This window comes from Emydura macquarii, unplaced genomic scaffold, assembly GCF_026122565.2.
Source record: "Emydura macquarii macquarii isolate MOO-44397 ecotype Brisbane River unplaced genomic scaffold, CSIRO-AGI_Emac_v2 contig_1483, whole genome shotgun sequence".
NCBI lineage: Eukaryota > Metazoa > Chordata > Testudines > Chelidae > Emydura > Emydura macquarii.
In genome coordinates this window covers 17,970,167-17,985,207 of record NW_027131620.1, presented here as the reverse complement: position 1 = coordinate 17,985,207, position 15,041 = coordinate 17,970,167, and the positions used below count along the sequence as shown (strand labels likewise).

General features: G+C 42.8%; 1 protein-coding gene across 2 annotated transcripts in view; it reads left to right on the top strand.

Moving 5' to 3' along the window:
• Positions 1–15,041, top strand: part of RPN2 (ribophorin II) — a 29,491-nt gene that overhangs the window by 9,932 nt on the left and 4,518 nt on the right. For both annotated transcript variants that reach the window (XM_067554377.1, XM_067554378.1), the window contains exons 7-16: positions 1,607–1,783; positions 2,264–2,382; positions 3,752–3,857; positions 6,226–6,317; positions 7,421–7,535; positions 8,310–8,504; positions 9,090–9,176; positions 9,799–9,894; positions 12,190–12,265; positions 13,009–13,138. In XM_067554377.1, coding sequence (XP_067410478.1) covers positions 1,607–1,783; positions 2,264–2,382; positions 3,752–3,857; positions 6,226–6,317; positions 7,421–7,535; positions 8,310–8,504; positions 9,090–9,176; positions 9,799–9,894; positions 12,190–12,265; positions 13,009–13,138 — 1,193 coding nt within the window. The remainder of the gene's footprint in view (positions 1–1,606; positions 1,784–2,263; positions 2,383–3,751; positions 3,858–6,225; positions 6,318–7,420; positions 7,536–8,309; positions 8,505–9,089; positions 9,177–9,798; positions 9,895–12,189; positions 12,266–13,008; positions 13,139–15,041) is intronic.

The window sequence follows — 15,041 nt, the reverse complement described above, 5'->3', positions numbered from 1 at the left end:
CTTAGTTTGTGAATGCTTAAATATAGGGGGTATACTTGATTTCAACAGGAAAATATGCCCTGCAGGAAAGTAGTTTTCAAAATAATGTACTCTTAAGGCATGAATCCACACACGAAAGTTTGGTGCTCATACACTATGAGCATCAATAGGCAGAACAGAATTATGTAGATATCTAGATTAGATAGAAATCATTATTGTGAGCTCTCTGCAGGATCATTTACTTAGTATCTTGTGGGGGTAAAGTTCACTGAACCTCAGTGTACTGTTATAACCTGTTTTATGTAAGGACCTGAAAAAAGAAGCTACGCTGAGCCACTTGGTGCATCATTAAGGTAATAGCAGCAGTGGAGGGGGTTGAGAAAGAAGTCTATGTACAGAATCTGAGTTCATTCTTGGCTCTTTTCCATGCTGCTGCCAAGCGGACTTGATGGTGGACTAATTTTGATGTCGCTTTTGACACAGGTTCTGGTGAACACAGTCGCCCATTTTAGACTGTCAGAATCCCAATGACAGAAAAAAATAAATTGGTCCAATTAGAGAAAATTGTTCAGCGTTGATTCTAAATCAGATTGTCAGGAGCTCTTTTGTTGGATGACTCCTTAACTGAATGAGGAAAATACCTCCTTTTCAGAAAGCTGCCAGAGTTGTTTTAAAGTTTAGTGGGTTTATAATATTTAAAACAAATTTCCTTAGGGTTTTCATGGCGTTTAAACCAGTGTATCTATTGCTACTTAAGGCCTCGATCCTGCAAGATGCTCTGTTCAGGTGAAGAGCACTTTGTGGGACTCACACTTAATAAAGGATCTGGAGCTTCCATCTGGGTGCCTTCAGTTGGGGTCTGATGTCCATTGACCATCCAAACACAGGGGAAACTGAGACATCAGTAAATACAAACACGGGAAACTGAGCAGCTAGAGGTAACTTGAAGTATGTTTGAGAAAATTAAAAGGAGATTGTTTAGGAGGTGATTGTGGTGGGTGTTTTGGTCTGGTTTCAGAATGATAAATGAGCTGTATACATTCCCCGTATACTGGACGTACTCTTGGGACATGAGATGTGTGTATATAGGCCTCTTATTGGCTGTAAGTACCATACCATTGTCATATCAGAATTTAGCCCAGATGCCTGTGCTTATATCAAGGGGTGGTCTTATATTTTGAAACTAATAGGTAGTCTAAATTTTCTATATTAATTGGATTCCCGCTCTTGAGTCTCAAGCTTCTGGCTTAACCCTCCTGTCTTGTGCTGGGAACTCTAGATCCAAGAGCAAGAATCCTAAGGTTCAACCAAGCCAAAATACAGATAACCAGCCTTCCATTGTTACAGAGCTGACCTAGTAATAGTTTAAACAAAACGAATTTAAAATATAAGAAACCTAAAACTTGTGGCTGTTGGGTATTTGTATTTAAATTAGACTGTTCTGCCAGTCATATCTGCATAGAAATCGAAGGTAAAATCACAAGAGTGTTAGTCCAAGTTTCTGTTCCTGATCAAGGAGGTTTTTAGCACTTTGTTTAGGCTAGGCTCTTCTCAAATATTGGGGAAAGCTGTCCTCCCACCCCCACCCCAGTGTGGCTAACATATGATTGGTTCCTCTTTGTTTCAGGATCAGATAATCCAGTTGATGAATGCAATTTTTAGCAAGAAGAACTTTGAGACACTCTCTGAGGCCTTCAGCGTGGCTTGTGCTGCAGATTCTTTATCCCAGAACCGCTACCACTTGCCTATCATTGTCATCCCTGATGGGCCAGCAGCCGTGTCTCATCATCAACCCATACTCCGGGTGAGCTCCTAGACCCCGAATCTCTCTCTAATCTTGTCTTAGTCTGCAGAGTTGGGATGGCTTAGTGCACAGGATAACACCTTTCACTTCTGGCACCAGGGCTCAAGTGCATACTTAATTCCTAAATCCACATTCGGTGCCTATGTGAAATAATCTTACGGACCCTTGTGTACTGGGGACTAAGCAGAGACACTACCACAAAAAGCAGCCCTTAGTGTTCAGCATAATAGCTTTGATTAGGAGAATTAATGTTTCTGATCATGATATGAAGGCATCATAAGGAACGAGGTAGACTGAGGATGCTATGTTTCAAACACGACATGTTTGCCAGTCAAACCATGGGAAATAGTAGTAGAGGGCAGGGGATTCCTACCAGTAAGTCTTTGTATGCATCTCCGTCTTCCAAGTATTAACTCCCTGAGCGATAGCCTTCCCAGAACCGTGGTTCTTACTCTTACTAATCACTTATTCTCATTCTAGCTACAAGTGACCAATGTCATGTCTCAGCCACTGACTCAAGCTGCTGTGAAGCTAGACCATGCCAAGTCTGCATCTACCAAAGCCACTATCCTTCACCAGGTGTCGTTTGCCCTTTCAGGGTAAGGAACAAATCTGTTTCTACTGTTTGACATAAAAGAACAACCTCTGTTATAATAATAGTGGATTTTCCCCCGCTCCTATCCCCTGCCTTCCGTAAAAAAGAAATGCTTGTTGAATGATGGAATACTCAAGGCACCATAGTCAGACTTGATTTGTTGGTGAGTGTAGTGACTTTTAGAGTGTTTTTTAGTAATGATACTGAATCGTTATCACAGGTCCTTTCCCTACTGATGCAATTCTCCCCTCCCAACAATATTTCTGACCCCTGGGAGGGAGGGAACATGGTGTTTCTCCTCTTTCCCTAACTCCTTGGAGGGATGAAGAATGATTTTTGGCAGTGCTGGTCTGTATGCTTAGGGCTGCCTTACTTATTTTGGGTAGTGAGGTGTATGCTTATAACAGTTTGCTCTGTCTGACATCAGACTTGCGCCTGAGATGTGGACTTAACATGAGCCACAGATGATGCCCTAAATAACCACACATTGGGGTTACTGCCCTAATGAATCAGTTCAGACTGATCCAGCAAGAATTTGTGAGGACAAGATGAAGTGGCTCAATCTTTGAAAGAAATGATCATTACTGCCCTCCATTTTACTGCTGCTAAGTTATAAATTTACTGTCCCTCTGCTTCTGACGCTTAACCATTGCAGTTACTGTAGATCAGTGGTCCCCAAACTTTTTATGTCATGTGCCCCTCCTCCCCCTTAACTCTGTCCTGCCCCACACCTCGCCGGGAGCAGAGCTACAGCTGTGGCCACGGCTTGGAGCAGGGCCACAGGGGCCAGAGCCATCAGGGCCATAGTTGGGGGTGGGGAAGGGGGCTAAGGCCGGAAGCAGGGCTGTGGTCGGGGTGGAGGCCAGGGCTGCTGCTGGGGGCAGAGCTGGGAATGGAGCCATGGCTGGGGGTGGGAACAGGGTGATGCTCCCTCCCAGCCCCCCATGGGGGCTGGCCTGGGCCCCAGTGCACCCCCAAATGTTCCTCCATGACCTCCCTAGGGGGGTGCGCCCCATAGTTTGGGGACCTCTTCTTTAGGTAGTGCATCTCATAAGGCTTTTGCCTACAAGAAAAATGCTGTAGTGAAGCTACAGTGAAATATACCTAGAAAATATCAGAAGATATTTTATTTTTGGAAGGGTGAAACTCTCTTCTCATGCAGTCATGCTAAACTCAGGCTAATATTCCTTGATTTTTTTTATGCTGCTTCTCTCATATACTTTTTAACTGTAGTAGAGGAAAATCTAGGGTACCTTGCTCTTTGGAGTTTTTCAGTTCTGCATAGTTGCACAAATTCCCTATTTGTCAGTTTCCTGTGTAGGTATTGTAGAGGGTGTGTTCTGTTCTTTATACCTCTGCTCTTGTTGTCACAGAGACGTCTTTGAGCTGAACTTCATGAATGTCAAACCTGCTAGTGGATATTACGATTTTTCCATCAGCGTGGATGGTGACAGTCGATTAATTGCAAACAAAGTTGAGGTGGGTGTGTTTTGATTGCTGTCTAATTGTGAACTCTTAGTTCAGTGGAACTACTTTAATATACACCATCTGAAAATCTGGCCCATTGTACTGAATGTGCGCCATCACAATCTTCTGCAAAGCAGCAGAGTTGAATTTAGCCTCGGGATTGAGCACTGGGCAGGGAGGCTGGAGGGTCAATTCCTAGCTCTGCCATTGGCCTGCCCAGTAACCTTGGGGCAAGTTGCTTCACCTCTATATTTCAGTTTCCCTATCTGTAAAATGGGAATATAGTGCCCTGAAATCTACGGATTAAAAATGCTGTCTAAGAGTTGGGTATTATTATTGTTATGACTTTACCTCAGGATCCAAAAGCAAGATCTGGAGGGGCATGGAAGGGGATCAATTAGAATTATTGTACTGATTATCAATCACTTAGTAAGTAATATATGTACATCAAATTCAGAACAAAGATTAGTAACATCAGCGATGTAAAGAAAGTGTTTTTATAACATCCGTTAGTATGAAATGATGGAAAAACTCACTAGAAATGTTGGTTCCCCAAGCTATTCAGAATTTGTGTCCATAAGCATCAGGGTGTGGTTAAACAGCCATGTTATGTGGTTCCCTCTATAATATCGAAGTTAAGCAGCTGAGTTTTTTGGTCTTTGTACACATACTCTATAGTCAAACTTACGTTCCTGGCATCTTGAAACCAGGTAGACACTAATGTGTCCTGTTCGTGTCAGAGCAAGAATGAGTGAGTCGAGTTGTGAATGCAAATTAAGAAGCACTTGTTCAAACACACCTCTGCTAATAGAAACAGTCACCCGCTGTCTTGTTAGTCAAGAAAATATAGTTGTGAATAAATGTTTGGAATTTTACTTTTTCCCCAAATTTGCTCCAGCGAGAGCATTCCATTCACAAAGTCACGGAAGTGGTGGCAGATGGGAACAATTGTCACTCTCCTTAAGTGACATGTACAGTGGGGGGTTAACTTTTTGCCCTCCATTTCCTCTAATGAAAAAATTAGCATTTAAAATCTTACAGCTCAGTCAGCGCAGAATGTGGGGGGAGAGACACTTATTTACAAGTGCTGGCCTCTGCCATGCATATCAAATTGGCATTGTAATTGTAGTAATAATCGCACTTAGAGTGTCAGAAAGGGATTGATGGTCTTGCTTAAACTCTCTAGAGGCATGCGGCGCCAGGGGGAATGCATTAATGCCCATGGCTTTGTGTGATCGCCTCCTAATAATAAAGACTCATTGTTACCGGGCAGAGCTGCCGGGGAGCTGTGTGTTCCGAGGCTGTCATTACCATTAATTGTCCCTAATGGACGGTAGTTTTTTACTATAATTAGCCAAACTGGAGGGTTATTACTCCAGGTGGGGCACTGCATTTCCTAGCATTAAAATATTTGTGTGATGGGCTTGTGTGTAATAGACTCAGTAAAGGGAGCTCCATGGAATAGCACCGAGGTGCCATCAGTTGGCTTTTAAACTGGAAGTGGTTCAGATTCTCACTTCTTTTGTTCCTGTCCTAGAACCAGTGTGAAGTTCTGTTCTCTGGTTAGTTTGGGGCAGGATCCAGTAACAAGGAGAAATATTATGGGTAGCAAGGATACTGAAATCTTTAATTTTCAGTTGTAAAGATTGGCAGAGCCAAAATCTGACCTACCTCTTTTTCCCTTTGAATATTGCAAATAAATAAAATTCTTTATGTAGGCTTTTTGTAAGATAAATCTTCTTGTACGGCAGGGTCTGGCACTCATTAGCACCCTAGTACATGATGGGAAAACATCTTGGCAACTAACAGATTTTAACTCTCCAAGGAATGTTTTTATAAGATGATCTGAAGGCCAGAAATTTAACAGGGTTCAAAAAGAATTTGATAAGTTCATGGAAGGCAGGTCCATCAATGACTATTAGCCAACATGGTCAGAGATGCAACTCCACACTCTGGGTGCCCTTAGCCTCTGACTGCCAGAAGCTGGGAATGGATCACTCAATGATTGCCTTTTCTGTTCATTCTCTCTGAAGCATCTGGCATTGGCCAATGTCGGAAGACAAAATACTGGGCTAGATGGACCAATGCTCTGACCCAATATGCCCATTCTTATGTGAGAATAAATGTGCTAATTAACAGCTAACTCTGCAGCAACTATTTATGATTGGGTGTAAGACTGAAGTAAATCCCAGTTGATTTGATTGATTACATGGATTTTCAACTGTTGGGATGGGGCTGTCTTTTTGTTCTCTTTGTATAGCACCTAGCACAGTGGGATCTGGGAGTAAGGGGGATTTCTAGGCTTCTAAAGGAGAATGTCGGCATGAAGTGTGCATATGTACTTACGTACTGTTAATTTCCCTATTCTGCTTGGCTGCAGTTGAAAGTAAAGGTTTCCACAGAAGTTGGCATTACAAATGTGGATCTTTCTACTGTGGATAAGGATCAGAGCATTGCACCAAAAACAACAAGGTAAGGCAACAGTGTGTGAGATGCACTGGTAAATGACAATATTGACCTGAGGCTGCTGTTCAGTAACTACTGATCTGCTGCCATGGAAGCTCAAGTAGTCTTTTTTTTTTTTTATCTAAACATCATCAGAAGTGTATCTGTGCCTTCTTTCAACTCACAAATCCCTGAGAGTTCATTGGGGGAAAATGGCTTTTTTTTTTAACCTGAGGAAAGTGTTGACAGCTAGACAAGCCCCATAGCCCTCAGTTGCTTCTGTGCAGCTACTTCATCTTGGCAGTGCTCGAGTTAGCAAATAAAGTAGTTAAAACAATTGCGTAAGTGCTTATGGTATTGGCAGATTTCACCTAGAGGAAGGAACATCTAAGATGAAAAGGTGGTGTAGGGTCATGCTATTACAAATAGAACTGAGTGAAACTTGTCATCTGAAACTTTATTTTCAGTGAAAAATGCAGATTGAGTGACACCAAAATGTTCCACAAGTTTGTCTGTTTTGCCAAATTGTTTCAGCCAAAATATCACGAAAGTCAAAGCATTTTGTTTTGACGTTTTTAAAATGTTTGACCTGGGTGGGTGGAGGGATAAATTTTCATTTTGAGTTTTTCAGTTTTATTTTTTAAAAATGCAAATGAAACATTTTTTTTCCAGTGAAACTAACAGTTTCATTCAACCCAAACCAATTTTTTTTTGGACTTTTCACTTCACTGAAAATGTAGTTTTCAGCATTGGTGGTTTTTTTTTTTTGGACTGCCAGCAAACCAAGAAATCCATTATTTGCACAGTGCTAACTATAAATGAATATTTGGGGGGTTTCTTAAGTCCAATATTTTCCTCTTAAAATACACACCATACAAATAGCTTGTAAAAATAAATCATACTAAATAATTCCACTCACTTTTTTCCCCTCAGTTTTGTGGGAGGGTGCTGGAATAGAGGCATTTTAATTCCCTGAACTCATGGTCAAGTAATCTAGAGTAATTCCTCTTACAAGTAAATCGTGACACTCTTACCCAGGTTTACATGTCAGTCACTCCAAACCCCCTGTTGGAAACCACCACCAATCATCTTTTTTTTTCTTTTTTTTTATTCTTTCATCTCCTCCCCAGGGTGGCTTATCCAGCCAAAGCCAAAGGATCATTCACAGCTGACAGCCATCAGAATTTTGCCTTGTCCTTCCAGCTGGTGGATGTGAACAGTGGAGCTGAGCTCATCCCTCACCAGGTCAGGATACATTTATGCAGTTATCCTGTCATCTGGATGCTGCCTCTTGAGGCATCTTAGCCAGCAGTTCTCTTTGAAAAGCTTCCTTAGACTTTGAAAACCATCCTAGTGTCTGTATTTGAAATGAATTATGATGGGAAAATTGTAGATAAATACTTTGTGCACCCAAAAGGGAGGGGAGGAAAATCGGATACAAAGGGAGGGAATCCAGTTCATTTACTTTTTTTTGTTGTATTTTAAATAAGCTTCTGCTAAGCTTGACTTTATGGCTTATTTAGAGAAACAAATACAGAGTGGAAGAAGCTACATCCTGTGCTGCAAAAGTGTGTTTCTACATTGGATACAGAACGTTCCCTGAAACTCTCACTCCTAAGGTTGCATTTGATGTAGCAACTTCTTGGTCCTTGTAGCAACTTCATGATCAATCATGATGATAGCAAAACATCCCAAGTGGAGCTCAGCGTGGCCACAGCAGGGAATGCCCGGCACCCAAGAGGCTTTCTGGACTATGTTGGTTCCTGTATTACAATGTGGCTGCACTGGGAAGGATTGTGCTCTGGTGATTCAATAGGGTGTCCAGTAGTCAGGATTACTGAATTCTATTCCTAGCTCTGCCACTGAGTGACTTGGGCAAATTGTTTGCTACCCCATGCCTCAATTTCCCCATCTGTAAAATATGAATACTTGCCTGCCTCATTTGTGTCAAAAGCAAGATTTCTTCCTGTGATGGAAATCTCTATGTAAAGTATAAAGCATTATCACTTTCCTCCTCAGACATTTGTCCGTCTTCACAACCAAAAGACTGGCCAGGAGGTGGTGTTTGTTGCAGAACCAGACAGCAAGAATGTTTACAAGTTTGAACTGGACACTACTGAGAGAAAGACAGAGTTTGATTCTGCCTCTGGTACCTACACCCTTTACTTGATAATTGGAGATGCCACTCTGGAAAATCCAATCCTGTGGAACGTGGTATGTTGCCGACTATGCAGTGATATGGTTGTGGGATCACTGACAGTATAGCGAGAAGCAATAATAGAAGCCTAGAAGAACAAAGACAAATGCTGTAATTCTCTGTAGTTGATCTTGCTTCCTTTTATGGCATTTGTAGACTCTTGGTTTAAAAAAAAATTGAATCAGTGCAAAAGCAAAACTAGAATGACTTTTCAGCTCTGTATGTCATGGATTAGCTGCCATGGAATAGAGCCTCTGAGAGCAGCCCTGTATTGACTGGGCATAGGATCAGAAGCAAGCTTGTCATGGAAGTAACTTGTGTGTACCAGCTGGGATTTGAACATACCCAGCGGTGTAGTGCTAAATGACGGTTACTCCCTTCCCTGTTCAGAAAACGAAATGTCATTTTAAAATGCAATTCAGTAGGTCCGTGAGGTGAGTTCATTGTCATGTGACTGAATTGCTTAGTCGTCCTTAATGCTTGCATTATGTTGGGGAATCTGTCTTGGACCGGGGGTGGTGGTGGTGACGTGACGGGGGGTGACTAGCCTTTATAGATCATACACCAGGGTGACTTTGTAATGTTGTTCAATTCCATTTTAGGCTGATGTTGTTATCAAATTCCCAGAGGAAGATGCTCCATCCACAGTCCAGTCAAAGAACCTTTTCATTCCCAAGCCAGAAATCCAGGTACAGCTCAAAAGATGGGAATTAATTCTATTTTTTGATACCCAGTTTCATTTTTACCCTTATCAATGACAGTCTTAAAAAGTAGCCTTTCACATGAGAGCATCTTCTTCCCCCATGTTCGTGATACTCATTAGAGGAAATTGTGGATAGAGCGTTTGGGGTTGCATTACTTACCAGTAGGCAGAAATAAGTTCTGTCCCCCATTGGTGTGGCAGCAAAGTATTATGCTGTCATTGAGGAGATCTAAATTTGAGCAATAGGAATACATTCCGTGTCACTAGATATCAGACTTTCTCCTCTTCATCAAATGGAGACCAAAGAAAGCTTCCAGATCCTAAAAATCTCTCTCACGCTCTCCTTTCAGTAGCATCAGTGATGCGTGCTGAGTAGCCAGTGTTTCCCTGTTTTACAGACTACAAGGAAAAATTGACACTGCAAGAAAAAAAGGGATTACATTTGTGGGAGGGAAGCTTTCAGAAGAATGACATTGACTGTGCCTTGGATACATAAAGGGACACCCTGATCAAAATTAATGTGTGAGATCCATGGCCAGGACTGAAACTGGTCACCTGTTGGGATGAAAGCTATTGTGAAGTGCTTCTAATGGGACTTCTCTCTACAGCACCTCTTCAGGGAACCTGAGAAAAGACCACCTACAGTGGTGTCCAACACATTCACAGCCTTGATCCTCTCCCCGCTGCTTTTGCTCTTCATTCTGGTGAGTTGAATAGATTCCATATAGAATTTCTCTTCTGCCCCACAATCCAAAACTTGCCCAGTGACAGCTACAGCCACAGCTCTTACCTACATGCTGGTTAGGAATAATTCCAGCCAATCATCTTAAGGCACTGAACAGGTTAAAGAAAATGTAATAAAGCCCCTTAGCCTCAGTAGAAGTGCAGTTTTGATATCCTCTCACTCTGTGTTTGGAAATCAGGTGACTAGAGGAACCCTTGCATCACTCAGCAGCATTATTTATTGGCTGAAACAGCTTCTCTCCATTCCTTAGGAAGAGCCTGATGTTAACAAGGCAGGGCCTTATGGAAATGAGATTTTTCAGGCAAATTAATGGAGCTACCCCTGGCCCAACCTAGGTGCAAAGGCTTGGGCTGGCTTGTCAGTTCTAACTCCCTGTCCCTAACCTGTTTTGTTGAATGTATGTTCCAGTTAAAAAAAAACAAGGGCATGTCTACAGTACAATCTTAAACCGACCAAGGTTAGGTTAGGTAATTACTGCGGTGGTTGATGTCCACACGACCCTCCTTCTGTTGGTGGTGTGCATCTTCACCAGGAGCGCTTCCACCAACTGAAGAGGGACAGTGGGGGAGGCTGAGAGCCGGGAGCCCAGCTGCTTGCCCAAGCTTCTCACCTCCCTGCTCCCAGCCAGCAGTTGGGGGAGGACCAGGGAGAAGCCTCCTGGGGCTTCTTGCCTCTGGCAGGGAGATCCACACCCGGAGTCCAGTCAGCAGCTGTGCTCCCGGCAGGGAACAGAGAGCCTGGGGTGTATCTGGGTTCCTGGGGAGCTGGGAGCCTAGGTGGCAGCCTGGTTTGGAGCAGAAACCTGGCAGCAGCCCAGGTGGGGAATCGAAGCCAGCTTTGTTGTCAATTTCATGGTTCCAACAGCTGATGTAAGTTGCCCTGACTACATTGACATTAGCCCTGCGCCTCTCATGGAGGTGGAGTTCTGATGTCAGCGTAATGGCACTTACATCGGTGGGACAAGGCTGTAGTGTGCACACTGACATAATTTAGGTCGACGTAAGGTGCCTTACATTGATCTAACTGTGTAGTATAGACCAGGCCTAAGAGCACTGATAAGGATGAGGCATAGTGCAGTGTAAGCTGCTCCCACATGGCTCTGCTGACATTCTCAGTTCTGACCTCAATTGATGTGGACTCACATGCTGGAAGCCATGGGTGAGAGACCACCACACTGCTTTCCACTTGTGCACCTAATAAGCATTTGAGTCCATACCTCCAGAGCTGAAAAGTACAGCTTCAGCCAAGCACCTGTCATCAAATAAACACCACATCAGTATTTGCTTGGTATACTTTAAAATCTCTCTGTGAATCAAGTTAAATAATATGTGGTTTGGTAGGATAAACATGTGGCTCCTCTTTAAACCATCACCCTTCCCTCGTAGTGTGTTCCAAACACAACCTCTCCTCTTTTGAAGGCTTGGGTGCTGTCGGGTAGATCTGTGTCCAGTTACCTTGGGAATCCATAGTGCACTTGTTGATGACTTACCCAGCACCCCCTAAGCAATGCTCCTCCTTTCCATCTTCTCTTCTACTCCCTTCAAACTGACATTATTACCTGGTCATTCATAACCTTTTATTTCTTCTAGAACTGTAGCTGGTTTCATCCTGGGCGCAGTAACAGAACATCATGTTTACTGTTATCAGTTTTATTCATATGGATTCAGGGCAAATCAGATTTTTCTGAGGGAAGGATAGGTTTTGGAGGCTTTCTTTAGCAAAATACTTATGTGAGATCCTGCAGACTCCAAGATAATATTTCTTGTAGAGCTAGATACCAGCTAAATGACCGGCTGCTTTCATGAAATCAGAAACAGATTCGTTATTACAATAAGAGCAGTGTCTTCTGCCTTAAAAGTTTGGTGAAGGTGAGATGTGATCTTGGTCTGGCCACTCTTTAAGGACTGGCAAACAGGGAAGCTATTGTGAAATAAACTAACGTGGGAATTAAAGCTAAACTGAACAGCAGCACTCTTTGTGCAGAACTAGAGCGTCCAGGTGGGGCGCTACGGTGGAATAGCTGTACTTCAATAGCTTTTCCACAGTAACTACTCCAGACTCTTTCCTCATGTAGACAAGCAGTAACAAACAAGTTGGTTTTGCAGTCTTGGCTATCATTTTAATTGATGGAGAATTTGAAGCAGCTCCAGTTTGAAAGGCATGTTTAAGAACTTTGTGTTTAACTGATTACATTTTAAAATAAAACTATTGTCTAATAAAGCCATTGTGATTTGGGTTTCATTTTTTCTTTCAGTGGATAAAGATTGGTGCCAACATCTCCAACTTCAGCTTTGCTCCCAGCACCATTATCTTCCACCTGGGACATGCTGGTAAGTGCCAGAGACACTCTGCTTTGACCTCCTTCCTATATGGACTTTATGGATGAGTACTCTGATGATAAATGGACTCACAACCTATTAACTATAATGACTTAATAGCATAACGTTTCTCTCTCGTTTTCCTCTTCCTTTCTGCCTTTCAGAATTGTTAACATGGTGATAAACAAACCTGTTTTGTCCATCAGCTTTTAACAGCTGTCATTATACTGGGCTCCTCTTGCATACCACTCCTACACTTAATAGCACTTTTCATATCCAGAGGTCACTATTTCTGTGTATTCACCGTTTGGCACAGGGGGGATTTTTGAGTCTTTTTATACACACGCGCACACTTTAGTCCAGCTTGTCCTGGTCAGGTGTGGATGGGACCTAGTTTTCTCTGAGCGCTCTGAGTTCTCATTGGCTTTTTGGGTCCTCAGAGAACCCTGGAAGATCCTCCTCCTCTAACACCCTCAAACCTACATATCATATCCACCAATCTTTGGTCTGAAGAGAACTGGACATAACTCGCCAGTGCCACTCTTTCATCAACCACAGTGGAACAAGGCCCTTGTTCCCCTGGAACTGACTGTAGAGTGTCTCTGGTTCTCCTGGGCCAAGGAGCCAGAGAGTGAATGGAATACAAGGCTTAGGGACGGTGGTACAACATGTTACTTCTAAACTGTCTAGTGCCATGAACAGTTTTAACTAAGGTCTTGCATTGAAATGACATTTTCTGTCTTGTCTCTTCATAGCCATGTTGGGGCTCATGTATGTCTATTGGACTCAACTTAACATGTTCCAGACCCTGAAGTACCTGGCCATCTTGGGCAGTGTCACATTCCTGGCAGGCAACAGAATGCTGGCCCAGAAAGCAATAAAGAGGTAAGAGGAAGGAATAGGTTTTAACTGTAGAGGCTGGTTTCCAAAAATGGGAGGGAAAAGTAGGCGGCCATGTTGACAGCATGTGAAATCAGCAAATGATCCAGTGCTGAGCACCAAGTTACTAGTTTCCAGTTATTGTCAGATTTAGAGGCAGGCAACTCTGCAGTGGTCTGCTGGCCATTTTCAGCACAAACACCTGATGGAGTGCTAAGTAGCAAGGAGTCAACTGCTTGCAGTTGGTGGCAGGGAACTGGGTGGCTGTCACTGGAGAATTACCAGCTGTTGGATTTTGAGGAGAGTGCATGGATTATAAAGCAGCTCAATAAAATGATCAAATGCTTAGAATTTTGGGAGAGGAAATGCACTTTTCCTTGTGCATTGATAGAATCTGGCTTTTCCTAAAGTCATAGGCCAAGACTTTTAAACTTGGGGCCTAAATTTAAGCACCTAAATGAGTGGGCTGATTTCAGATGTGCAGAACAGCCAGTAGCAAGCATGGAGGATAATAGGGTTGTAAAAGAATAGCCAGCATGGATTTATCAGAAACAAATCATGCCAAACCAGCCTAATTTTGTTCTTTGGCAGGGTTACTGGCCTGATGGATGGGGGGAGCAGAAAACATGTTGTATATTGATTTTTAGTATTGCTTTTGATGCAATCCCACATAATATTCTCTTAACCAAACTAAGGAATTGTGGTCTAGATGAAATAGAAGGAGGGTGCAAAACTGATTGAGACACTACTCAAAGAATTGTTATCAAAGGTTCACTGTCAAACTGGGAGGCTGTATCTAGTGGGGCCACATCAGAGGTCTCTCTTGAGTCTGGTACTGTTCAGTATTTTCATTAATGACTTGGATAATGGAGTGGACAGTATGTGTAGAAAATTTGTGAATGACACCAAGCTTCAAGCACTTTGAAGGACAGAACTAGAATTCAAATGAGCTTGACATATTGGAGAATTGGTCTGAAATCAATAAGATGAAATACAATAAAGACAAATACTTCTTATTTTGTAGTTCCTAAATGGAATAACTGGCAAGGTGGTAGTATTGCTGAAATGGATCTGGGAGTTGTAGTGGAACACAAATTGAATATGAGCCAACAATGTGATGTAGTTGCGAAAAAGGCTATTATCAGTCCGGGCTGCATTTACAGGTGTGTTGTATGTCAGACGGGAGGTATCTGTCCTGCTCTACTCAGGATTGGGGAGGCATCCGCTGGAGCACTGTGTCTAGTTTAGGCGCCGCGCTTCTAGGATTCTATGAACTTCAGTGGAGCTGCTGGTGTCTCAGCACTTTTGAGAGCCAGCCCACTCCTTGAGGTGCCTAAATACGGATTTGGGAGCCTATGTAGAGGTATCCAGCTTTGAAAGTCTTGGCTAAAGCTTTCCTAGGGAGAATTGTAATTACAACAAAGCACATTCTCTTGAGTGTTCGCTACATGGTGTATTAAACTCTGTGGGTGCTCCGCATCTGAGTAACCTTATAATGAAAGTTACTGTCAATGTGTTGAAGTTCCAACCTTGCACAACTCAACTTACTGGGTAAATGCTTTTGTGGTGAAAGTGATGTTGCTTTGACTTCCTGTACCGGTCTAGGGTTGATCCAATTCCCGTTAAAGCCAATGGAAAAACTCTCATTGGATTGACCTAATAATGCTTAAAAGGCTTCAGCCATGAGATTGTGGTTCTAACTTGCTGTGCATGTGGAATTTCCCTCCCTTCCCCACCATTATAAAGACGATGCTCTTTAAGGAAGTTAGGAATGTGAGCCTGTAACCAGCTACATTCCTTGTGCCCCAGGCAAGACCTCCCTTTGCCTGCACAATTGCTGTCAGTGTTCCCTGTGGCTTACCTATCAGCACATACCTTCCTAGGGGAAACAAATCTTCATAGGAACATA